General features: G+C 60.4%; 2 protein-coding genes across 11 annotated transcripts in view; one reads left to right on the top strand and one right to left on the bottom strand.

Moving 5' to 3' along the window:
- The window catches only part of LOC138814508 (nuclear distribution protein nudE homolog 1), a 28,376-nt gene extending 24,802 nt beyond the window's left edge, over positions 1-3,574 (top strand). For 5 of the 7 annotated variants that reach the window (XM_070003415.1, XM_070003412.1, XM_070003413.1 and 2 more), the window contains 4 exons: positions 332-423; positions 1,677-1,828; positions 2,513-2,580; positions 2,979-3,574. In XM_070003415.1, coding sequence (XP_069859516.1) covers positions 332-423; positions 1,677-1,828; positions 2,513-2,580; positions 2,979-3,469 — 803 coding nt within the window. In that variant the 3' untranslated portion in view covers positions 3,470-3,574. The other 2 variants (XM_070003418.1, XM_070003419.1) reach the window with 2 other exon arrangements.
- Positions 3,575-5,290: 1,716 nt separating this feature from the next.
- Positions 5,291-24,337, bottom strand: part of LOC138814507 (myosin-11) — a 56,334-nt gene continuing 37,287 nt past the window's right edge. For 2 of the 4 annotated variants that reach the window (XM_070003410.1, XM_070003411.1), the window contains 26 exons: positions 24,002-24,123; positions 23,798-23,867; positions 23,462-23,622; positions 22,770-22,878; positions 21,710-21,841; positions 21,400-21,606; positions 20,857-20,994; positions 20,244-20,367; positions 19,838-20,009; positions 18,482-18,694; positions 18,224-18,368; positions 17,221-17,427; positions 16,049-16,153; positions 15,797-15,949; positions 15,420-15,668; positions 14,628-14,840; positions 14,326-14,538; positions 14,057-14,218; positions 13,707-13,835; positions 13,432-13,520; positions 12,956-13,079; positions 12,337-12,545; positions 10,401-10,509; positions 10,143-10,315; positions 8,195-8,233; positions 5,827-5,913 (listed from right to left, as the gene is read on the bottom strand). In XM_070003410.1, coding sequence (XP_069859511.1) covers positions 8,203-8,233; positions 10,143-10,315; positions 10,401-10,509; positions 12,337-12,545; positions 12,956-13,079; positions 13,432-13,520; positions 13,707-13,835; positions 14,057-14,218; positions 14,326-14,538; positions 14,628-14,840; positions 15,420-15,668; positions 15,797-15,949; positions 16,049-16,153; positions 17,221-17,427; positions 18,224-18,368; positions 18,482-18,694; positions 19,838-20,009; positions 20,244-20,367; positions 20,857-20,994; positions 21,400-21,606; positions 21,710-21,841; positions 22,770-22,878; positions 23,462-23,622; positions 23,798-23,867; positions 24,002-24,123 — 3,759 coding nt within the window. In that variant the 3' untranslated portion in view covers positions 5,827-5,913; positions 8,195-8,202. Of the gene's footprint in view, positions 5,914-8,194; positions 8,234-10,142; positions 10,316-10,400; positions 10,510-12,336; positions 12,546-12,955; positions 13,080-13,431; positions 13,521-13,706; positions 13,836-14,056; positions 14,219-14,325; positions 14,539-14,627; positions 14,841-15,419; positions 15,669-15,796; positions 15,950-16,048; positions 16,154-17,220; positions 17,428-18,223; positions 18,369-18,481; positions 18,695-19,837; positions 20,010-20,243; positions 20,368-20,856; positions 20,995-21,399; positions 21,607-21,709; positions 21,842-22,769; positions 22,879-23,461; positions 23,623-23,797; positions 23,868-24,001; positions 24,124-24,337 lie in introns of all 4 variants that reach the window. The other 2 variants (XM_070003408.1, XM_070003409.1) reach the window with 1 other exon arrangement.

Here is a 24,337-nt window from a genome sequence, read left to right as displayed (position 1 = left end):
GTGTAAAAATAAATGTTTAATCCTTTCAAAGACTCAGAGCTGATCATCAGCAGAGCCTCGGCACCTTGTCCGTTTAACTCCTGAGTGAACTGGGACACACTGGGAGTGACAGAGATGACATTGGCTCCCCCTTTCCCCTTTTCCAAAACCCTCCCCCTCCTTCCCCTCCCCCTCCTTCCCCTCCCCCTCCTTCCCCTCTCCCTCCTTCCCCTCCCCCTCCTTCCCCTCCCCCTCCTTCCCCTCCCAGCCTCCTCCATGGTTTGCCCTCAGAGGCGTGAGTACACCGACTGGACCGTGGGTCGTGTGTGACGTGAGTTTGTCATGTCCCCAGGTCTGGACAGCTCCCACAGTGGGACTCCACTCACGCCTGCGGCCCGGATCTCAGCCCTCAACATCGTGGGAGACCTGCTGCGGAAAGTTGGGGTGAGGCAGCGCCTTCCAGGGGGTCTCCTGTGTCTTCTCCTGTCTTGCAGGCTACGGAGGGGTTCATTCTACCAGGGCCTCTCCTCATGAGTCTCAGCCACCTGGGGCGTCGTTAACCAGTCTCCAGATGTTTCTATTGCTCCCAAGCCAACTCCAGCTCAGCACTTGGGGATATCTTTTTGATTATTTTTATTTTGTTTGTACCAGTTTTGGAGCTTGAACTCAGGGCCCGGGCGCTGTCTGTGAGCTTTTTCATTCAAACCTGGTGCTCTACCACTTGAACCACATCTCCACTTCTGGCTTGTTTGTGGTTAATTGGAGAAGAGTCTCAAGCACTTTTCCTGCCCTGGCTGGCTTCAAACCTTGAGCCTTAGATCTCAACCTCCTGAGTACCTAGGATTATACACATGAACCATGACATCCAAATAGGGGTATCTTTTTTTTTTTTCAAACCATTTTTCCTTCATGATTGAGATAATAGGACGGTGTGTTTGGTCTTGATTTGAAAAAAAAAAAAAAAAAACAGGCAATTTAAGAATAGCTTTCTGCTGGGCACAGTGGGGCACACCTGTAATTCCCGCACTCTGGTTAGTGAGGCAGCAGCACCGAGTTTGAGGGCACCCTGGGCTATGTAGTGAGATCCTGTGTTAAAAAGGAAAAACAAACCAAAAACAACCCTCCCCTGTCTTGGGGGAGGGTCTCACAGTTCAGTGGAACATCTTGTAAGTCCAGAATAAATAACCTGATCCCGCGCCCCCCCCCGCCCCGGGTTTCATGGTTATTACAGGGAGCGATTCTTATGCTGAAACAGTAAGCTAGGCATTCTGTCCAGATTCTTCTTTTATTCTTACAAATGACGCTTGGGAGGCCATATCATTCCTCTCCTGGGTGTGGGCTGGGCTCTGGCTTTCTGTCTGGAGAGTGGGCCTCTGGGTGTACTGCAGAGCGGGCTCGTTGAGCGAGACATGGCGTCGCTGCCTCTTCTGTTTCCTCCAGCTCTGATCAAGTCCTTGTGCAAATCTGCCCTTCTATGCAGGTTTAACAAAAGAGGGAACAGTCCCCAAAGTTGATGTCCTGTTTCCTGGCTCGGTAGTGTTCCAGGAAGCTCCCTGGTGCTTCTGAGCCTGGAGTTCTGTGAGCCCCTGGGGTCCCCGTGTGTTCCCAGCCGGCAGTGCATGTGGCTTGTGTGGTTTTACCCTTCCAGCTGTGGGGCTGGGGAGTTGTGTCTGTAACTTGCCTCCTTCTCTCTCCAGGCCCTGGAGTCGAAGCTGGCGTCCTGTCGGAACTTTATGTACGATCAGTCCCCAAACCGGACGAGTGGCCCAGCCTCGGGGCGGGGGAGCAAGAGCAGAGACAGCGGTGACCGGCGGCCCAGTAGTGCCAGTGTGCCTTTGGGGGAGAAAGGGTCAGTACCTTTCCTTGCTCTCCTTCGGGGACCCCTGGCTGGCCCCATTCATCACCATCTGGTTTGTTGGTGGTGCCCATGCTGGGGCTTGAACTTGTGACCTGGGTACTCTGGCTTTGCTTTTTTTGCTCAAGGCTGGCACTCTATTACTTGAGCCACAGCTTCGCTAATGACCTTTTGGTGGTGAATTGGAGATGAGTCACATGGACTCTCCTGTTTGGGCTGGCTTTGAACTGAGATCTGAGACTCAGATCTTAGCCTTCTGAGTAGCTAGGCTTATAGGTGTGGGTCCGGTGCCCGGCTTCATCATCAGTGTGTGACGTAATCTATAGGTATGCCTTCCCCTTAGCCGCTGCTCCCTCCGCCTGAGGTAGAGTTAGGCCTCATTGGCTTTGAACCTTGAATCGTCTGATTTCAGCCTCCTTGAACAGCTAGGATGACAGGCGTGAGCCACCAGTGCCCTGCTTGGCTTTGGGCTTCCTAGGCCAGGGTTTCGCTGTTTGACCTTGGGGATGTGACCTTGGAGAACCTGATGGCCAGCCTCTTTTCCTTCCTTCCACAGGAGAGAAAATTGAGGCCTGGGAGACCCAGCTCCCAACTTTCAGTGTTCCGACCCCGTGGGCGCTGGTGGCTTGTCACTCCTGGCTTAGCCTGTCCCCTAAATGTGGTTTGCTCTGTCTGAAGGTTGGGGAAACGCCTGGAATTCGGGAAGCCGCCCTCCAGTCCATCACCTGCGCTGCCGTCTGCCCAGGGTGTGGTCAAGCTGTTGCTTTAGGACCAGGGAGCCGGAGCCCCATCTGTCTGCCTGCCTGTCTGTCTGTCTGTCTTGCGTTTGACACCTCCCGCCCTGTCCACTCACCTTCCTGCCTGTCCGCTTTTGGTTTTTTACTTCCTTCTTAGAGAACTAAGAGTCATTGCTCCCTAGCTCGCCCTGTGCTGTGTGGCCCAAGTCAGTCACTGCGGGCATCAGTTGTGGCCCTGGTTTTGTCCCTGTGAACAATGTCACCATCCCTACTTGCTGTCTGTGAGGCCCCAGGGAAGGTTCCAGAGCATAGGTAGCCACCCCATCATGGGCACCCGAGTCTAATGTCCCCCATTTCCTGCAGAGGGACATGTGCTTCACATCCCCCACCCCCTTTTCCTCTCCCAGGCTCCACCCAGAGGGATCGGCCTTCCAGAACAAACCAGCCCCCCATGGGGTGTCGTGGCCTGTATAGGAGTGTGGTGCGAAGGAGGCTTGGTCGGTGTGGGCTCTCTTTGAACGCTCCTGCACCTCTGGTACTTGAGAATCTGCCTCTCACGAGGTTTGTGGACGCATGCTTGACCGTGGTGCCCAGGCCTGTGGGGACTCTGCACTCGGCCACCCTGGCTGTCCCGAGCGGAAGGGCAGCGCGGCAGCAGGACTCAGCCGGGCAGGTCACACGCCGGTCCAAGATCCCTGGCCCTGGGCCTGCTGGCTCTGCGGCCCCGGGCTCGGGAGCCACGCCAGCGCCCTGCCCTCCCCAGCCTTGGGACACACACGTGTCACAGCGCATGCGCGCCGTCACCCCCCTGGCCCTGGGACGCACTTGTGTGTCACCCACACTGACCGGACAGGTGAGGCCACCTTGCGTCGGGGCCGGGGCCCTTCAAGGCTGCTGACGCTCCTCACGAGGATGTTTGTCCCCTAAAATGTGCGAACCCTTGTTGGCACAAAGGTGGACTCTTTTTTTAAGGAACAATAAAATGAAGAGAAACTTGCGCTCAGCCGCTTTGTGGTGTGGTCAGGAGATGCTCAGGCCGCCGCTCACAAGTGGGAAATGTGGATGTGGAAATCAGAAATGGGCTTTTTTAAGAGGCCTCCGCGGGTGCGCGTGTCACCCGGGGTCTGGGCCCTGGGTGGTGCTGTGGCGTCTTTTGTCTGTGCGGTTGGTTGCTGTTTTCTCGTCCGTCCTGGGCAGGGCTGGCCTGAGGGATCATGTGTGGAATGGAAACTTCCTGACGCATGTCTGTCCAGACGCTTGTGCTAGGCGGCAAGGGCCTCGGCCTGTTTTCGAGGACCCCGGCGCTAAGAATGGCTATTCAGGGGGGGTGTGGGTAGGGCCTCTCTGTGAAGTCCAGGCTGACTTCATACTTGTGATCCTCCGCCTCCTTCCCAAGTGCAGGGATTACAGGTATCTGCCACCATGCGCTTGCTCTTATGTTTTTAAGTGCTGTTGCTTTTTTTTTCTTTGATAGTGAATGTAACAAACCAGATGTAACCTGCCAATGTGAAATGTTGACTGTCTGGCTTTTACAGAAGCTGTTTGCTGATTCGTTGTTTTAAGTGAAAGTCACATCTATATATCACAACAAGGATGGGTTATGGACAAGGTTCACACTAGAGCAGCTGAAGACTTGGGGGGTTTGGGGTGACGATGAACTGTTTGCGTGTACAGAATGAGGTACCCAAGTGGAAACACAAATTCACTTGTTTGTTATCCACAGAGCCTGACGTTTGGACAGTGACGTGTCACCTGAGGGCGCGGGGTTTTCCGCCAGTGGAGGTGGTGGTGTTCAGAAGGGGCTGGGTCTGGACTGATGTCCTCAGTCACATTCAAGGGCTTGGGTGAGTGCCCCGGCCACTGGCAGCCAGTGCAGCCTTCAGGCAGTCATGCTGCTTCATGCCCCTCCTTTTGAGGGGGAGACAGTACTAGGGGTGCTAAATTGGGGTTCAACCATGTAAACCAAACCTCTAGCTCCTTTTTACATTGATTGGTACCCATAATAGGGTCTGAATTTGGGGCTCTGAGCAGACACAATGTGTTTGTTTCTGAGTGATACTTTACCACTTGAATCGTGCCTCCAGCCCAGCTTTTTGCTGTTTCATTGGAAATGGAGTCTCATGGGCTTTTCCGCTTAGGTTGGCTTCAAACCTTGATCCTCCTGAGAGCTCCCTGAGTAGCTAGGTTCACAGCTGTGAGCCACCGGTGCCCGGCTTGGTTATTTTCAGGGTTGTAGTTTGGCTTTATGCCAGGGCTAACCTGGGCTCTGACTCTCCTACTTGTGATTTCCTGAACCACTGAGGATGACAGGCTCACGCCACTGTGCCCAGCGGTCACACATCTTCCTCCTGTTGCTGGGATAACAGGCATGCACCACCACACCCGGCCACTGACTGAGATGGGGTTTTGTGAACTTTTATGCCTGGGCTGGCCCAGCCTTCCCCACGTGGCTGGGGTCACAGGTTTGAGCCGCTGCTCCCCATTGTGCCTTTTCTTCTTGCCTGGGCTGTCTAGGGACGGAGCCCAGAGCCTCACACGGGTCGGGGAGTGCCACCAGGATGAGCCCCACCCTCCACCAGATCGCCACCTCAGGCCTCAGTTTCCCAGTTTACCAAATAGCCCTGACTTCCTGTCATTGTTGGGGTTTGCCGGGGGTGTCCCCCCCCCACCCCCGTGCTTTGCTCTGCAGAAAAGGGCTGGACAGAAGAATCCCACCACCTTTCTGGTGACTTAGAACCTTTTATTAGTGAACGTGTCGGCAAGTACAATCCGGATGCAAGCAAGATAGTGTGGCATCTCTGCCTGAGCCCTGGGCTTCCCGCGTTAATTCCCGAGACTACAGGAGGCGCTTGCTGTGTGGTCTGAGGCGTGACAGGCAGGGCAGGGGAAGAAAAATTCCTAAGCAAGGGTCTTTCTGGAGAGGTTGGGGGGTCCGCAGGGAGGAAATGAGTTGGGGCCGTGAGAGGGCAGTGATGCCCATTTGGCAACCCCCCAATTCATGGAAACCCAGCGCCGGTGACTGGTTATCACCTGTGTTGTGCCCAAAACTGGCCATCGGGGCACGCGCCACCGTCAGCGGGAGGCCGGCCGCGTCTCCCGATGGACTTCTAAACCCAGCCGGCGGGGGCGGTGCCGGCGTGGTCGTGGTGAGGGGTGCGGGGGCCATCTGCAAGTCGAGGACGGACCAGAGTCTGCGGGGCCTGGCGGGCTCACTCGCTGGATTTCATGCCGTTGAAGTCTCCATCCCTGGACTCTGTTTCTTCCTCGGAACCATCCGCATTCTCGATAACCCTGCGGCCTCCGGACCTTCTGGAAGGGATGAACGCCGTCTCGTTTCCTCTCCTGTGGGTTGGAGGCAGAAGAGGCGCCCAGCTTTAGCCCTCTCTTTCCCGCTTGTTTTACAAGAAGCAGAGACGTCCAGACCAAATGCCAACAGTCAGCAGAGAAGAGTCCGCCCAGGGTGAGAAACCCTGGCAGAGCCTAAGGTATGGGGGTGCGCCGCGACTAATCAGGGGCATTGTCTGCTTTCCAAACTGTCTGGCTTGGTCATCTGATGCTCGGGACCCTAGTTCCTACAATCTGGGATTGGAATAGAAGGGCAGGTGAGGGCTAAGTCCCCTATCTTTTTTTGGGGGGGGTAATAGAACAACCTGCTGTGCTGTAGCCCCCCCCCTTTAGAAGGCAAAGGGGACAGGGCGAGGCTTTCAGCTGATTTGAAAGTTCACAGCCAGAGCAGTGTGATGAGATGGGTGGTAGACACGGGAGGGGCGCCCCTACCCGCACGAAGCTTCCCTCTCCAGATCCCCCAAAGGTGGGGATTGTGTCTGGATGGATGTGTCACGCGTGGTATAAAGTAGGAGCTCAGTGAACATGTTTTGGTTAGCTACATAAGTTACATCTTCGTGTGAGTGTGTGTGTGTGCACGCGCGCACCAATACTGGGGCTTGCACCGAAGGGCTGGGCACTGTCCCCAAGCTTGAGTAAAACTCAAAGCTGGTACTCTTTACCACTTGAGCCAACAGGAATGTCTGTTTTGGTAAAGTGTCTTGTAGATTTGTCTGCCTAGGCTGGCTTTTGATTCTCCATCCCTAGCTCTGAGACTCCTGAGTAGCACAGATTACAGACATGAGCTACTGGTGCCGGCTGGTACATTACATGTTAATGCAAGGTGCTCGTAGCCCCAGCAGGTAGACACGCCTCTGTCCTCGCTGCCCCTGTCTCCTCAGACCTTTGCCCATCTCGCTCTGTTATCCAGGCCCATCCTGCCTTCACAGGAAGGGCTAAACCTGGGAAGGTGGGTGGGAGGGAGACGTGGGCAGGAGGGGTTAGAAGCGGATCTACTGGGCACTAGCCTCTCTGTTGGCAACTTCAGTGGAATTTTACGGTTGAACATAGCCTGTGGCTCTGTCCATCAGGCCCCATTTGACCCAAGTCAGAGGACAAGCCTTAACTCCTTCTAGGCCATCTAAGCGCCCACTCCAGTGCAGGAAGACTGGGCCGAGAAGACAGGAGATGAGCTCACCCGTAGACAGACCCTCCAATCAAAGGAACAGCTCAGACAGGTAAAACCAGAGGCGTAAGCAAGACCCGGAGATTTCCTGATCTCTGAGAAGGGGGCCCCACTAGGAGCCTGTACAGCGATCAGGAATAAATACTTAAGAGTTGTAGCCATTCCCAATGTAAGCACACACACCCCTGCCCCCAGATGCACGGGGAGATGCCTAGACTTTTGCTCCATTAGGAAAGGAACTCTCCGCCCCTTTCTTTCCAGCACTGAGAAAAGGTTCTAGAAGTTCGAGGTGTGGAAATGAACATCAGCCACCCTTGTGCTAAAGTCACAGGACGCCCCCTGCCCCCCCATCTGAGGTGGGCAGGCTCGCCAGGGCAGAGGAAGGGGCACTGCCTCTTGGCACTGCGCTGCTGGCTTGTCAGAAGAGCTGAGGGATCTCCTGGCCTCTGATCTCAGCAACAGATCTGTCCTGGCTTCAGGCCTTTCCTGGGCTAGTTTAAATCCAGCTCGGTTACAAGAAGAGGCCCCTCCAGAGGCCGCCTGCTGGGCCCTGGGTGCCCACTCCCCCGAGCGCATGCAGGCCCGGAGCGGGGGCGTGGTCAGCCCGCACGCACGCACGCACGTGCACCACATGCTCAGGAGCGGGGGCGTGGCCAGCCCGCACGCACGCACGTGCACCACGTGCTCAGGTGCTCAGCGCAGCGGTGGAGGCGCAGCTGTGGGAGGCTGTGGGCTGGGGTCAGGCCGGGACCCGCTGGGCAGAAGCCACGCCCAGTCTGCAGCACAGACAGTGAGTGCGGGCTTGTCGCGTTTATCACGTGGATTTCTTCGCCCTGCGCGAGGCAGCGGCGCCGCCCGGCATCCTGACCGTGGAGGAATGACTTCAGCGTAAAGGTAAGGAAAAAAAAAATCTAAGCGACACATGCCCTGCCGACAGACGGCCGCAGGAGGACGGGGTGTGGATGTGGCAAGGCCCCGCTGTTTTGAACGAAATGTCTGAGCCCTTCGATTTTTGCGGGCAGGGGATTTGCAAGGACTGGGAGGAAGGGTGTGCTGGGCAGAAAGGGCGCAGAGAGAGTGTGACACACGGGCCGTGGCGCGGGAGCGGGGTACCTGCTGGGTCACTGCGAGGTTTCCTGTGGGAGGGGCCCTCTGAAACAGAGAGAGACACGCCTGCGCGGTCACCCCCGGGCCGGGCTCGGCCGCGCATGCGCCGAGCAGCCTTCCTGAACCTGGCGCCCGGGCGAAGGGCGGCTTCCCTGACAGACAGAAACCTGCTCCACAAGGCCTTGCCGCCGCCCAGCAGCAGCTTCGCCCCACTCCATCTTTGTGCAGCGAGGGGCGGCGGCGCCTCAGCCTGCATCTGCGCGAGCTGGCGCGCAAGGCCTCGGCCCGTGGGGAGAGGGGGCAGTACCCAGGCCCTGGCACACACTTGGGGTCCATATGGGAGCACGGCCGCCCTCCCTGGACCCCTCAGGGCTGGAGCTGCCGGGGGGAGCCACACTGTCCCCCTCCTCCACGGGGGCTCCGTGTCCCCAGACCCAAGCTGTCCTCCAAAACCACTTTGCGTGGCTTCCTGGCCCATTGCCCAGCCTGGCCGTGCAGCAGAGATGGGCTCCCTCCACCGTCTCTTCACCACGGCAGCGTCTGCTGATCACGTGGGCCTTCTCTCTGAGCCCTAGTCCCAATTGCGGGGGGGGGGGGGGGGGGGGCAGTACTAGCAAGAGGTCAGCGTTGTACCCTTTCAAGCATATTTAATTTTGTCGCGGTCTGTGAGTTCAAGGCAAGGCTGTGTAAATGCCCGGCGCAAACGGTCATAACATGGTTCATTTCACAGCCATCGTTAGTGCCGGTGTAAGAGAGCAGGCCGGACAGACAGACCCCCTGAGGCTTGTGGGTAGAGGGACGGATGGCAGCGTGGGCCTGGTGACGTGGAGGCCAGGGACAAGGGACGGTGGCAGAGAAGGGAGGGTGGGTGTGCGGAGGCCCAGGCAGAGGCCGGGCCCTGAGCTCCCAGCCGGCCGCGCTGCAGTAGCTAACGGCAGGGCTTGGCTGGAGGGTCAGTTGCCCTGATGGTCGGCTGTGGGGTGCGGGAGGAGGCTGAGGCTGGGGGGCGGTGCTGGCCGCGTGGACCGGGGTGGCAGCAGTGGCTGGATTCTCGCGCAGTGTTCTGAAGGGAAAGCGGGGTGCCCTCCCCAGCAGCTTAGCTGTGCGGCCCGGGCAGAGGCGCCCGGAGTGCGGGCAGTTAGCTCCTGCTGGCCTCGGCATTCCGGTTCCCAGGCGGGGAGCGGGGAGCGCGCGCCTGGGCCGGCGTTAGGGTGGGTGCGCGGACCTGAGTGCGAAGGGCAGGCGTGGTTAGTTCTGGAAAGATACCGGACTGGACAGAGGAGAAGAGGACAGAAGCGTTTGGAGCTGAGCTGGTGCGTGCGGTGAGCGGATCTGGATCTGTGGATGTGCATGTGGCTGGCAAGAACCCGCGGGAGACCCAGAGCCGGGCAGAGAGCCTTCCAGAAACTCCGCCATGTTGAAGGGGAGAGGGCAGGAGCTGTGCAGGGTCCCATGATGGAAAGATCTCAAGATGGAAGACCCTGCTCCCCTCCCTCCTCCTTCTCCCTCCTCTCCTACATTTCCACCACTCCTTCCCTATCCTCCTCCCCCTCATCTCCCCCTCCACCTCCCCTCGCTCCTTCTTTCTCTTCCATCTCCTTTTACTCATCCTCTTCTCCTCCCCTTCTTCCTCTCCCAGCTGCTCCCCATCTTCCCTTCCCCCTACTTCCTCCTGCCCTGTCCCTCATCTTCCTTTTACTCCTCATCTCCCTCCTCTTCCAGCCCCTCATCCTTTACTCTCTCCTCCCTCATGATCCTGCTCATCTTCCTCCTCCCCTTCCTCCTCCACTCTTCTGCTCCTCCCCCCAGCTCCTCCTCTCTTCTTATCCTTTTATTTCTCCTCCTCCTCCCTCATCTTCCTTTTACTCCTCCTCATCTCCCTTTCTCTCCCCCCTCCTCTCTTCTCCCGTCCCCGGCGGGGTGGGGCGCGGGGCTGGCCGGCGGCAGGCCTCACCTGAGCTTGCTCTTGAGCGCGCTCATCTCCCGGCCCATGGCCTCGTTGCTCTCGGTGGCCTCGTCCAGCTCCCGCTGCAGCTTCCTGCGGTTGGCGTTGATGCGCTGGGACTCCTCCTCCGCCTCCTCCAGCTGCCTCTTGAGCTGCTTGACCTTGGTGTTGCCTTTCTCTGCCTGTGCAGGACAAGTCGGAGGCTCAGCGGGCACCGAGGGGCCGGGCAGGTGGGCGAGGCGTGAGGCGCAGGCCGGGCCGGGCTACCTGCTCCTTGTACTGCTCCGCCATCTTGTGCTCGTCCTCCACCTGCAGCAGCACCTCCTTCAGCTTCTTCTCCTTCTGCTTCAGCGCCTTGGCAGCCGCCTGCTTCTCCCTGCACACAACCAGAAAAGGGAGGCGCTTCTGTGAGCGCCAACCCTGTGCCCAGGGCGGGACGCACCCCAAGGCCAGCTCAGCCAGAACGCTCTGTGGTGGGAGACCGTTTAGGACATCTTCATGCGCATACATGATTGCAGTGTGTGTCACAGTTACATGCCCTCTTATTAGTCCTAAATAGTTCTAGAGTCACGTTCTATGTGCGCTTGTATGTCCATGGCTATGAATGTGTGTATGTCCATGTCTATGAATGTGTGTATCTTTTAGAGTGAGCGCCCTGTCTTAACAAGCCGACATGGTGGCACACACCGTCATCCCATCCACATGGTAAGTGTAAATGGCATCACAGTCCTGGCTGGCCCAGAGGATAACACAAGACCCTTGGGCTGGGAAGGTGGCTCAGTGGTAGAGCGCTTGCCTTGCATGCATGAGGCCCCTGGGTTCGATTCCTCAGCACCACATAAGCAGAAAAAGCCAGAAGTGGCTCAAGTGGTAGAGCGCTGGCCTTGAGCTGAAGAGCTCAGGGATAATGCGCAGGCCCAGAGTTCAGGCCCCACAACCAAAGGAAAAAAAAAAAGGCTGGTGCTGGTGGCTCACGCCTGTCATCCCAGCTACTCTGGAGGCTGAGATCTGAGGATCGCAGTTCAAAGCCAGCCCAGGCAGGAAAGTCCTTGAGACTTTCATTTCTAGTAAACCGCCAATAAACAAACTGGAAATGTGGCTAAGTGGTAGAGCACTAGCCTTGAGCACAAAAGCTCAGGTACAGCGTCCAGGCCCTGGGTTCAAGCCCCATGACTTGGGCTGACAGTACGGCCTAAGTGATAGAGCACTTGTCTCGAGTACAAGGCCCCAAAAGTTCAAACCCTCTACCTCCATCAAAAACTGAGGAATGATGGGAGGAGGATGGCTATAGTATGGGCTTCATTTGTTTGTTTAACTAAAATTTTTTCCTTATTTTATGAAAAGCATGAGTAACAAATCAACTTAAGTCTTTTGGAAATGACTTCTACTAAAGATTCATAATGAGCATAGTCCTTCAGTGACTGTATGAGTTCATCCAGCAGACAGTCTATTCTATGATCTGCGATCCGGTTCTGTGTAAAATTGTATATTCTTATTTTCTCTGATCTTCCTTTAGTTCCAACCTGGACGTTCCTAGCACTGTATCTTTTATCATTTGTGTTTTGTTTTTGTCGGTTGTGCGGCCTGACCTCAGGACCTGTGCTGGGCCCTGAGCATTCTCGCTGAAGGTTAGCTAGCACTCCACCATTTTGAGCCACAGTCCCACTTTCGTTTTTCTGGTGGTTCATGGGAGATGAGAGTCCCATGGAATTTCCTGCCCGGGCTGGCTTTGAACTGTGATCCTCAGATCTCAGGTTCCTGAGGAGCTAGAACTACAGGTGTGTGCCTGTGGCATAACACCGGCTACGGGCTTTATTTTTGAAAGGATGAAAATGTGAAGCCACTGAAGCAAACATAATACATTTTTTTTTCAGTACTGGGGACTAACACTTGGTAGGTCAGAGCTCCGCCACCTGAGCCAAGCCCCGATCTTCTTGCTAGTGTGTTTTATTCAATAAGACAGTGCCTTACTCTTTGACCCCACTGGCCTTGGCTTGTGATCCTCCTATCTCTACCTCCCAGGTCGTGGTAGGCACCACCAGGTCCAGCTTGTATGTGACATAGGGTCTCCAGAACTGTTGCTTAGGCTTGCAAAAAAATATACCCAGGTCAGCTGCTTGCAGTGTGCCGGTCATGGGTGTGTGTGACGGCGTGCGTGTGCTGGGTGGCGGGAACAAAGCCCCGAGGGCCACGCACGGCTCACCTGGCCTCCTGCTCCACCTGCTCCTCCAGCTGCGCCACCTTGGCCTCCAGTGCGGCGATGGTGGACTTGAACTTGGACTTGACGGCGCCCTCCATCTCCTGCAGCTTCCCGCGCAGCTCCTTGTTCTGCCGCTCCAGCTGCTGCCGCGCGCTCTCGTTCTTCTGGGCCGCGCTGCGCTCCGTGGCCAGTTCGTTGTTGAGCTGCTCAGCCTGCGTGGGGGGCGCGAGGGGCAGTCACAGAGGGCCGGGTGCCTCAGCCTCCTCCCTCTCCTGTGGCTGCCTGCGCTGGGATCTCAGCTCTTCAGAAACGCCCACGCCGTGCCCTTTGCCCAGACTGGCATCGAACTCACAATCGTCCTGTCTCCACCTCCTGGGTTAGCTGGGATTACAGGGGTGTACTACCACACCTGGCTTCAGTGACCGTTCACTGACTGTGCCATTCTTGCTTAGGAGGGAGCGAGGAACAGGGGAGGGAGCATGCCAAGGCCCTGCGTCTCTAACTTCAGGCCTCCTCCTCCTCCCAGAGCTGGCCACAGCCTCCCCCCTCCTCCCAGAGCTGGCCACAGCCTGACAGAGCCAGGACAGAGCCAGGACGCCTTCTCCCAGGCCGGAGGCGTCACCTGCTGGGTGGCCTTGCGGACGCGGTCGCTCATGGCCTCCATGTTGCCCTGCTCCTCCTCCAGCTCCTCCTCCAGCTGTGCGATCCGGGCCTCCAGGCGGCGCTTCTCATCCTGCAGCGTGTTCCTGGGGGACGCGGCCAGCTTGGTCCCCCCCCCCACCGCTGGACGCCCTGCCTCCTCCAATTGGAGAGAGGCTCAGACGCCTCACCCAAGGTCCCCGCTAGCAAGAGGAGCCCAGGACCGAGCGGGACCAGCTCCTCTCCCGCCCCCAAACTACTTATTCGGAGTGAATGGGAGTGGCCACGCCTCCAAGCAGGCCCGTGCCTCACCGGGGGTCTGTCCCTACGCCTGGTGACCCGTCCCTCACCGGGGGTCTGTCCCTACGCCTGGTGAGGGAGCTCGGTTGGCCATCAGCACCCACCTGGGGTTCACGTGCACCCCACGAGCTGTCGCCCGGTCCCCTGCGCCCCCCATACCTTCCAGATAGGCTGCTGGCCAGCTCCTCGGCCAGCTCCTCCTTCTCCAGGTCAGCCTGCTTCCGCGCGCGCTCGGCCGCCGCCAGGTCCTGTGGCGGAGGAGACGGCTGGCTGTGCCCCATGGAGGGGGGCCCCGACACCCCCACTCTGCATCCCCCCCCTGCAGTCTCTAGAGACCTTGACATGCAGGTCCCCTGGGCTCAGGAAGGCTCTGGGGAGGCTCCTCCCCCCTTGGCCTGCTCCGGGGGGGACCTTGGCATTTGGGGGTGCGCTACCTCCTGGAGCTGCATGAGGTCGGCCTCCAGGCTCTTGGCCTTCTTCTCGTTCTCCTTGGCTGTGGCGAAGATCTCGTCCCTGGAGGCCCGCGCGTCCTCCAGCTCTCGCTGGAAGTCCTTCATTTGAGCCTGCGCGGGACACACGGCGACACGCCACGGGGTCCTTACGCGGCCCAGTCCTCCGCCCGGCCGCCACCACCACCACCAGTGCCTGACCGTGGCACCCGCCCACGGCCACACGGCTGGAAAGTCACCTCCAACCTGGGGCGGGCCTGAGCGCGCAGAGCCCTGCCTGTGGCGCCTGGGATCGAGGCCGCCCCGCATCCATCCGCCCACCGCGGGCCACGCACCTGCAGTTTGCGGAGCTGCTTGATGGCCTCCTCCCGCCCCTTGATGGCCGAGTCGGCCTGCAGCTCCAGGTCCTTCAGGTCGCCCTCCAGCTTCTTCCTGGCCGCCGCCGCCAGGGTGCGCTGTTTCCGCTCGTCCTCCAGCTCCGTCTCCAACTCGTGCAGCTGAGCGGGGGAACGGGCAGAGCTGCCGGGCCGCCCTGAGCCGCCCACGGGGGAGATCTCCACGGAGCCCCCGCCGGGGGAGGGGTGCCAGGGCCGCGCGCGCTCACCTGTCGCTGCAGCTGCCGCCGCTTCTCCTCGTTCTGCTCGTCCCGCGCCTGCAGGTCCCGCTCGAACTGGCCCTTGAGGGCCTGCATGTTGACCTCCAGCCGCAGCTTGGCGTCCTCCGTGGCCTGCAGCTCGTCCTCCAGCTCCTCCAGCTGCGTCCGCATCTCCTCCATCTGCGTCTCCAGGGCGCGCTTGGACTTCTCCAGCTCGTGCACCTGTGGGCGCCCCCCGGCCCCCCGCAGCGTGAGGCCTCGTCCCCCCGAACGGAGGCCCGGCAGCCTCCACCCGCCGGCCAGCGACTTACGTTCTTGCCCACGTCGTCCTTGGAGCTGACCAGGTCTTCCATCTCGGCCTTGAGCATTTTGTTGGTCCTCTCCAGCTCCTCCTTGGCCTCCAGGGCCTCCTCGAGGGCCCGGGCCAGGGACAGGGCCTTGGTTTCCTTCTCCCTGGCTTCGGCCTCCGCTCGGTCCCTCTCATCCGCGTATTTGGAGGAGATGTTCTTCTCCTCGGCTAACAACTGCAACACGACGCACAGAGGCCTCAGGGGTGCCTGGCCACATCCCCGCCTCCCAGTACCGTTACCGTCTGTGACAAACATTCACCGGAAACCAAACCGGCCTCCAACTCCAACCCTCATGCCTCAGCCTCCGGCGCGAGTGCTGGGATTACAGGCATACACTACCTACCACACCTGCCTACCAAAGGAGCTCTTGAACTCTAGTCAGTCCCTCACGTTGAGATGTGGAGGGAGGGAAATGCACCCACAAGATAAAACCATGTGGCTAGCTGGGGCTCTGCCTCCCGGGCGGGCATGGAGTTCTGTCTGTGGTGGGGTCAGGTGGCCGCTGCTCGAGGCTTCCCCTGTGCTGGTTCTACTTAGCTGGGCTTGAGATGTAACATAATGAACGGCCAGGGAAACGCAGGCTAGAGGCCGTCGGCTTTGAGTGTGACCTGCTGCCTCCCTTCCTCCTGGGGTGAGAAACTAAGGTGGCAGTGGTTTGCCGGGGCCCCCGTGGCGCTGGGGTCTAGAAAAGTCTAGGGGTGTTGCCATGGGGTGGAATGCAGCCCTCCCCCCCCCCCCGGCCTGAGCTCCCACCTGGTCAAACTTCTTCTGCTTCTTCTCCAGGTTGGACACCAGCTGCCGCTGGTTGTCCAGGTCCACCGCCAGGTCGTCCAGCTCCTGCTGAAGTCTGTTCTTGGTTTTTTCCAGTTTGTCGTAAGCCGCCGCCTTCTCCTCGTACTGCTGCGTGAGGCCCTCGATCTCCTTCTGGAAGCGCTTCTTGCCCTCCTCCATGGCCTCCACGGTGCTGGCCAGGTCCTGCAGCTTCTTCTTGGAGTCCGAGAGCTGAGAGGGGAGGGAGAGGCCCAGTGGGGGTGAGGGTGGTAGGCCCTCCCCGCCCCCTCCCAGCTCACCCAGAGGGAGGACCGGAGATGGGCGCAGTCATCGCGGGGTCCCGCCAGCAGGGGGCGCACCTGCACGTTCAGCGAGGACACGTGGCGCTCCAGGTTCTGCCTGGCCTCGGTCTCCTCGTCCAGCTGCTCCTGCAAGCTGTTGCGCTCATCCTCCAGCTGCCGCAGCTTGGTGGACACGTTGAGCTTCTGGCGCGTTTCTTCTTGGAGCAGCTCCTGTGGGGGGCCGACGCGGAGGTTCCGGGGAACCGCCCCAGCCGGGGCCCCGGGACCTGCCCACCCCCCACCCCACCCCGAGGATGCGGAGCAGCTCACCTGCGTGTCCTGCAGCTGGGACCCTAGGGAGGCCACGTCCTTGGCCAGCTTGATGGCCTTGCCCTCCGCCTCGTTGAGCAGGCTCGTGACGCTCTCTACTTCATTCTGAGGGTGAGGGAGACCCCGTGAGCGGAAGCGTCTAAAGCAGGGCCCCCACCACGCCAGACAAGCCCTCTGCGCCTTCATAGGACAGCACCTGCGGGGGCCGGGGTGGGAGAGGACGCCAGCCCCCGGGGGATGGTGCCCTGTCACACACCCCCTTTGCTGCACTGTGAGCCCCAGCTGGATTGACTGGGCCTGGATCCCAGCAGTGGGGCTGAGCCTTGTGCTGAGACGCTGTGCAGAGGATCATGTGAGGGACTCGCAGATGCCCTTTCACCCGCACACCACAGCCTAAGACGCCAGAGCCTCTGCTGCACAGCGGCCCCGCCCCGGCCCCCGACACACATGTGCGGCAAGGCTGTGAGTGATGGTGGGTAATAAACCTCCACCATCTGCTCACTGCAAGCGCGAAGATCCTTCCTTCCTTCCTTCCTTCCTTCCTTCCTTCCTTCCTTCCTTCCTTCCCTCCCTCCTTCCTTCCTTCCTTCCCTCCCTCCTTCCTTCCTTCCCTCCTTCCTTCCTTCCCTCCTTTCTTCCTTCCTTCCCTCCTTCCTTCCCTCCTTCCCTCCTTCCTTCCTTCCTGGCCCTGCGCTCCCACTGCACACATGCCAAGCTCGGGGTGGTATGCTGAGAACATCAGGCCAGGCGGGTGGAACCCCAGTAAGAGACCTCAGCTCGAAACCCTCCGCTGGCTTCCCATCACCCGATCGTGGGGCTCGAAGGCCGTTCCTTATGCAGCCATGGCCCCCCCCCCCCCCCATGTTTTCCCTGGCAACCCGCTACTTCATCTCCAGCAGCCGTCTCTGACCACTGCACCTGCGCGCAGGCTGCCCTCTGCCCGGCAGATTCTTCCCTTTACGCTCCCAGGCTCCCGCGTCCCACGGACATTACACGCCTTCCCCTTCCAGAGTAACCGCACGTCAGGTGATGAGTTAGGCAGGCGTCGCCCGCCTGGCCGGCCTCCGAGGGCCGGGACAGCGCGTGTCAGGCGGGACGGGAGCGGGCAGGCCGATGGGTGGTTCTAGGGCTGGATGGAACGGGAAGGGCGGCCGCCGCTACGGGGCGCTCACCTGCAGCTTGTGGGCCTTGTCGCTGAGCTCGGCCCGGGCGCGCTCCCCGTCGCTGCACTTGGACTGCAGCTCCTGCAGCTGCACCTCCAGCTTCTTGCGCTTGTGCTCCACCTCCTGCTTGGCCTGGCCCAGGACCCGCAGCTCCCCGGCCAGGTCCGCGTTCTCCTTCTCCAGCGTCTGCTTGCTCTTGTCCAGATTCGCCTTGGCCTGGGGCAGCACGTGGGGGGGGGAGGTTGGCGGCCTTCCTTCCCTTCCCCCCTCTGCTCCTCCCTAGGGCTGTGCTGCCCGGCTCTGCAGCTGGGGCACACACACACACACACACGCCCCCGGACAACACTTCTGGGGTGCTGTTCTCCAAATGCACGGGCTGACAAACTGCCACCCCGTCTCCTCGGGTCCAAACCAAGCCAGGCACCAGCGGCCAGGTCACTGGGCATGGTGGGGCACCCCTGGAACCCCAGCTACCCGCCAGGCAGAGGCGGGATGATGACAGCCTGAGGCCAGCCTGGAGACCCCATCACAAGTCCCAACTACGAATCAGGGTTGTGGCTCAAGTGGGGGCTATTTCCACAGGGGGGGTGTCCCAGACCCCCAAAAGGGACCCCAGGCCGCACTGTGGGGATGTGGGCGTCACCACGCCAAGGCCAGGCCAGGACTGTGATCCTCCCATTTGCCCTTTGCCAGTCGCCGGGATGGCAGAGGCACGCACCACTACACCTAGCTTTTTACTAGCGGAGGTGAAATCTTGGCTACTTTTTTTGCCCAGGCTTTCCGTGAACTCTAGGAGGCTCCTGATCACCATGACCCAAGTGGCTGGGACTACAGGCAGGTGCTACTGTACCCAACTCTTCAGTGCACCTGACTGACGCATCACATGGGAGCAGGCGTGGAATTTTCCACATGTGCACGCCAAGTTTGGAGTGTGACAGCATGTCGGGCTTGGGTGCATTCTCGAAGGGGAGGTCTCAGGCCCCTCCAGGCAGGGCACTCGCCCACCACATACCCTCTTGAACTGCTCCAGCTGCTCGGTGAGCTCCTCCACCGCCTGCGTGTGCTTCTGCCTCATCTCCTGCACCTGCGCCTCGTGGGACCGCGTCTCCTCGTCCAGAGCCTTCTTCAGCACCGTCACTTCCTGCTCTCGCTTGGCCCTTGATGACAAGGAACCAGGGGGTGACACTCAGGCTGAACCCAGGATCCAGAGCCAAGTGCCTCTTCCCCCGCCCAGCCACAGCCATTGTGGGGGCTCGCGCCGGACCCGCACCTGAGTTCCTGCTGGGTGGCTGTGCTGTCCAGCGTGTCCTCCAGCTCCGTCTTGAGAGCCTCCAGCTCCTCGCCCAGGTCTCGCTTCTGCTTCTCGGCCTTGTTCCGCGCCGCGCGCTCCGAGTCTAGGTCCTCCTGTAGGTCTGAGATGTGGCCTTCCAGCTCCCGGATCTTCTTCAGAGCGTTGTTCTTCTGTGCAATTTCGTCGTCTAGCCTGCCGGGAAGCGGGGGCAGGGAACAGGGCTAAGATCTGAGGGGTAGGGGCAACATCTCATACACATCCCCAGGACATGGGGCGGGGGAGGGGGGGAGCAGCTTCATGTGGAACAAAAGGGCCAAGAGTGGTAAGAGCAGGTCGCAGTGGGAGTGGTTGTGCATGCCTGTAATCCCAGCACTCGGGAGGCTGAGGCAGGAGGATCTTCCACGCCAGCCTGGACTACACAGTGATACCCTGTCTCAAAAGAAAAAGAAAAAAAAAGCCGGGCACCAGTGGCTCACGCCTGTCATCCTAGCTGAGATCTGAGGATCACGGGTCAAAGCCAGCCCAGGCAGGAAAGTCCTTGAGATTCTTCAGTGAACCACCAGAAAACCGGAAAGTGGTGCTGTGGCTCAAGTGGTAGAGCGCTCGCCTTGAGCTGAAGAGCTGAGGGCCAGTGCCCAGGCCCAGAGTTTGGTGGCTTGCACCCATTATCCTAGCTACCAGAGGCTGAGATCTGAGAATCACGGTTCAAAGCCAGCCAGGAAGAAAAGTCCACGAGGCTCTTATCTCCAATTAACCAGAAAAAACAAAGCCAGAAGTGGAGCTGTGGCTCAAGGGGTAGAGCAAAAACACTAAAGGATAGTGCCCAGTATTGGCACATGTATGCACATGCAAACACAAACACACACTTTCCCTCACATACGTTTTTGGCAGGGTGAGGATTGAACCCAGGGCCCTGTGTGCGCCCAGCGAGCCACGCCCCGGCCCCTCATGATGCTTTGTGACTAAGATAGTGCTCTGGGCTTCCTCCCTTCTCTCTAGAGGCCACACCCCGGCCTTCCATGCCAGGCCCTTTGAGGGGGGGAGAGCGTGGCACCCTGTCCAGAGGGGTGGTAACTGGATGGTGGAATGGCCAAAGGCAGAAGGCAGAGGCCTGAGCCCTCCTCACACGGGAGAGAGCTGGCACGGGCATGAATGGGGCCAGGTGGGCACTGTACCGGGGAGTGGACAGCAGCAAGACAGAAAGAGCAAGACTGGGCGGTGGACAGGCCCCGGCCCCATCAACTGGGATGATGGATGATGAATGATGGGAGGATGGGGTGGGGGGTGGGAGGGTGGGGTGGGGTTGCAGCTCTGCCCGCGGCGCCCCCGCCGTACCTGGCCAGCGCGGCCTGCAGCTCCTCCTCCTTCTTGGCCAGCTGCGCCCTGAGCTCCGCGATCTGCGCCTGCAGCTCTGCGATCTGCTCGTGGAAGTCACTGGCGTCGCCCTCCAGCTTCCGCTTCAGCTTCTCCAGCTCCTGCCGGCTCTTCTCCTCCTTCTTCAGCCGCACTGCAACACGGCCGGCGGGCCCATCAGGACGTGGGGGGGGGGCAGTAAGCAGGCATGGGGGACGCAGGCAGGCAGGGGGGATGCGGGTGCCGCCCGGCCCGGCCCCAGTGCCTGACCCACCCTGATCCACAGACCCCACCCCACCCGACTCCGCTGGCCCTGTGGCCTCCACCCCGGATCCTCTACTTCTCAGCCTCCTGGGTGCCTGGGACTGCCTGCAGAGCCCCGGCTCACCCTCCAGTTCCGAGATCATGGACTCGTGCTTGTTCTTCAGTTTCGTGAGGTTCTTGGCCTTCTCTTCCTCCTCCGCGAGGTTGGTAGTCAAGTCGCTGATCCTTTCTTCCAGAAGCTTCCGCTCCTGTGTTTATGGGGAGTGGAGAGGGGGACAGGAAGCAGCAGTGTTGGCGCTTTCTATGTATGTGTAATGACTTCTACCTGAATGGACAAAGGCTCGCAGCGTCTGAAACGCCAGAGAAGTGTCTTGTCCCGCCGGCCCTTTGTCCTCTTGTTCCTCCCGCTCCCTCCGCTCAAGGGACGGTCTTTCCAGTGCTACCCCACGCCAGCATGTCTCTGCCCCGGGGCCTTTGCACAGTCAAGATGACTCTGCTCTTATATTCCCATGTCTCTGTTCTTCCTCGGCTGAGATGCCAGCCTCCTCCAGGAAAGCCTCCCTTCGAGGCCTCCCCTCCTCCCCAAGCCCAAACATCTTCAGAACCCCGGGGCCGTGGTGAGGGCCAGTGGGAGATCCCAGCCTGCCCCTCGGTGAGGCCTATCTGCACACCGCCCTCCCTGAGCGTCACTCGGGGCCCGGCCCAGGGGTGGGGGGGGTGCCCCACAGAAAGCCCACCTTGGAGAGTTTGTTGTTCTGGTCGTCCATGACCAGGATGTCGTCCTCCAACTTCTTGATCTTGGCCTCGGCCGTGACCTTCTCCAGCTGCAGCTTCTGCCGGGCGGCCTCCTCCTCCTCCAGCTGCTCCTCCAGGTCCTGGGGGGTGGGGCGGGGAGAGAAACCCCAGGTGAATTCAGATACCCACAAACACCAGGACCAGGGACCCCAGTCCCCGCCGTCTCCCTCTCAACGGTCGCTTAGTGGCATTCTCGGTCTCATCTGTAAAGTAGGATAATCGGCGCCGTGGCGGTTCTGGGAGAGGAGGGGGTTCAGCCTGCCACCTGGCCCTGAGGCACCCCAGCAGCCTCTCAGCAGGAGTGCATGCCACCCTGAGCCAACGCCACCCAGCTAAGCTTTCCCAAGCTCTCATTAGGTCAGCTAAGTGTTATTTCCATTCGGGCTGTTTTGTTACACAGCACTAGCTGACGCATGAGGGCCCGCACACAGAGCGCAGAGCGAGCTGAGGCGACCAGGGCTCGCTCCTTCCCTGGGCGGCCTTACTAGCATCTGCTGCGCCATCTTCTTCCTCTCGGCCTGCAGCTGCTGGCCCCGGTCCTCCTCTTCCTCCAGGCGGGCCTCCATCTCGTGCAGGATCTCCTCCAGCTCCTGCTTCTTGGCCGCCAGCCGCACCCGCATCTCCTCTGCCTCGGCGTACAGCTCCGTCTCCGCCTGCAGCTGCTCCTGAAGTAGGTTCTTCTCCTCGGCCAGCTGCAGGGGGGTGGGTGGGAGAGAGCCGGTGAGAGGCCCCCCTCTTCTGTCTGTGGCCTGTTATTCGGCCGCCACCCTGTAGTCCCAGCCACGCCCGCCACACCTGCGTGTGCTTCTGCTCCAGCTCCTTGAGCTCGCTCTCCGCCTTCTGCTGGCGCTCCTTGGTCTTCTGCAGCTCGTCCTCCTTGGCCTGCATCTCCTCCTCCTGCCGCGTCACCTGCAGCAGCGGCTTCACCTGCACGCGGACGCGGACACGCTCTGCTCACACGCAGCCCCAGCGCCCACGGGATTCACTGGCTCGCAGCCAGAGTGAAGGGTGCGGCCGGCCTCCAAGGGTGAGGGACCAGAGAGGTCGCCATGTGTCCAGTCATGTGCACAGGGCAAACCACGACACATATGCCCAAACAGGAGCGGCGCCGAGAGGCTCTCCTGCGGTCATCTGTGCGGGCCGGGGCCGGGCCTGGGCCTACTGGTCACCATTCTTACCTTTTGCTTTTTATGTGTATGGTTTTGTTGTTGTTGTTTTGGCCAGTCCTGGGGCTTGAACTCAGGGCCTGGCCACTGTGCCCGAGAGCTCCTTTCCCTCAAGGCGGGCGCTCAACCACTGGAGCCACAGCGCTACTTCAGGCTTTTTGTGTGATTAATTGGAGATAGGAATCTCATGGATTTTCCTGCCCGGGCTGGCTTTGAACCATGATCCACAGATCACGGCCTCCTGAGTAGCTAGGATTATGGGAGTAAGCCACTGGTGCCGGCATAGTCAGGTGGTTTTCTTAGTATCGATTTTCAGATGTGGGGTCAAAAAGGTGGACATTTCCACAAAGTGGGCCCCTTCATGGCCTGGGCGTATCTATCTGTGTCTGTGCCTGGCTGGCCCTGGGCAGGCCTCCTGGTCAGCTGGGACATTCACAAAGTCACAGCTGCATTCCCAGCGCCTGGCACAGGGCGGGGCGCACGGGAGCCGAGGGCGGCTGGGAGAGAAAGGCCGAGCCAGTGTCCCCAGGGGAAGGCGTGGAAGGGGCGGGCCGGATGCGGCCCCTGAGCCCACTCAGGGCCTCTGATAGACCATCGCCAGCGCCGCCGCAGGGCCAGCGGGGCGGGGCACGCCGGGGGGGGGGGGGGGCTGGGGTGGGCGGCCCCTGGGGAGAGGGGTGAGCGCCCACCTTGGTGAAGAGCCTCCACCACTGCCAGTTGCGCAGCTTGAGGTAGGCCGCGCAGTTCCGCTGGATCACCCTCATGGCTGTCAGCTGCTGCTGCCGCTTGGTGAAGGCCCTGCGGGGAGGGAGGCGGCCTCCAGGGACGGGCCTCCCCTGGGCCTCACTGTCCCCCCCACCCCACCCCGGCCATGTGGGACCTCCCTACACACCCCTCCCACCCGGCGCTCTCTTGAGCATCGGCACGAGCTTCACTGCCTTTCTCAATGATCCAGGGGGACCCCAGACTCACGGCCACACCAGCACCCCCAGGACACCAACCCAGCCTGCCTCTGCCCTATGGGAGTCCCTTCCTGACACATCCATTCTCCTCTTGGTTGGCTTTGAGAAATCTCCAACCAAGCCAGCACTCGGCCACGCAAGGGTGACTTGGCGGGAGAAAGCATAGCATGGTGACGGCTGCCATCTCTCTTGGCCTTGGCTGCCATCTTGGCCATGGATGCCATCTTGGCCATGGATGCCATCTTGGCCTTGGCTGCCATCTTGGCCACTTCAAGAACAGAAGGGCCCCAGTGACGCTGGAGGTGGGAAGCCGGCCAGGGGAGGGCTGAGTCATGGAAGCCAGCAAGCGGAGTCTACCGTGAGAACCCAGAGCTCCTCAGATCCACCCCTGACCATCCCGGGGGGGCGGCCATCTTTACTTTCTGGCCAGGTAGCCCCGACACATGGCCTGGAAGGCCATGATGACGTCGGTGATCTTCAGGTCCCGCTCCTCCTCCAGGTGGGCCAGGACGCCGGTGCGGAAGAAGATCTTGCTCTGCCCGATCCTGTACAGGTTGGGGTCGAGCTCCAGGGCTTTGATCTGCGGGGAGGGAGGGCGGGCGGGCGGGAGGAGAGCTCCCGTGTCTGTCCAGCTGGGCCCTGTGGTGGCTAGTGAGGCGTCTCCCACCCCGGAGGGCAGTGAGGGCTGGGGCTGGATGGCCAGGGGAGGGTGGGGGGGGGAGGGGAGGGAGGGGGAAGGCCAGGACCAGGCTTACCATGAGAATGCAGGCCTGTTTCCCATCCATGAAGCCTTTGGGGATGGCGTTGGCTGCCAGGATCTCATAGCTTGGAATAGAGGACAGCAGTCACCCCAGCACCCCGGCGATGCTGCGGGGCCTGCCCCGGCCCTCGGCGCCCGGCCCCGGCCCTCGGCCCCCGGCCCTGGCCCTCGGCGCCCGGCCCCGGCCTGGGTCACCTACCGCTGGCGGAACTCCTGGAAGACAATCCTGTTGGGGAAGCCCTGGCGGCAGATGCGGATGCCCTCCAGCACGCCATTGCAGCGCAGCTGCTCCAGCACCAGGAACGCGTCCAGCTTGCCCGACTGCGCCGACAGAGGACGGCCGTGACCACCGCGCCCGGAGCCATCAGCCAGGCGGGGTGGGGGCACCCGCGGGGCTCACAGGGCTCAGTTTGGGGATCTGGTTTCCCATCCCTTTCCTTTCTGTGGGTCGTGGGGCTTGAACTCAGGGCCTGGGCGCTGTCCCTGAGCTAGCACTCTACCACTTTGAGCCCCGGCGCCACTTTGGGTTTTGGAG

Source organism: Dipodomys merriami, unplaced genomic scaffold (assembly GCF_024711535.1).
Source record: "Dipodomys merriami isolate MVZ:Mamm:240054 unplaced genomic scaffold, mDipMer1.0.p SCAF_60, whole genome shotgun sequence".
NCBI classification, from domain to species: domain Eukaryota; kingdom Metazoa; phylum Chordata; class Mammalia; order Rodentia; family Heteromyidae; genus Dipodomys; species Dipodomys merriami.
This window is presented reverse-complemented; position numbering and strand designations above follow the sequence as displayed.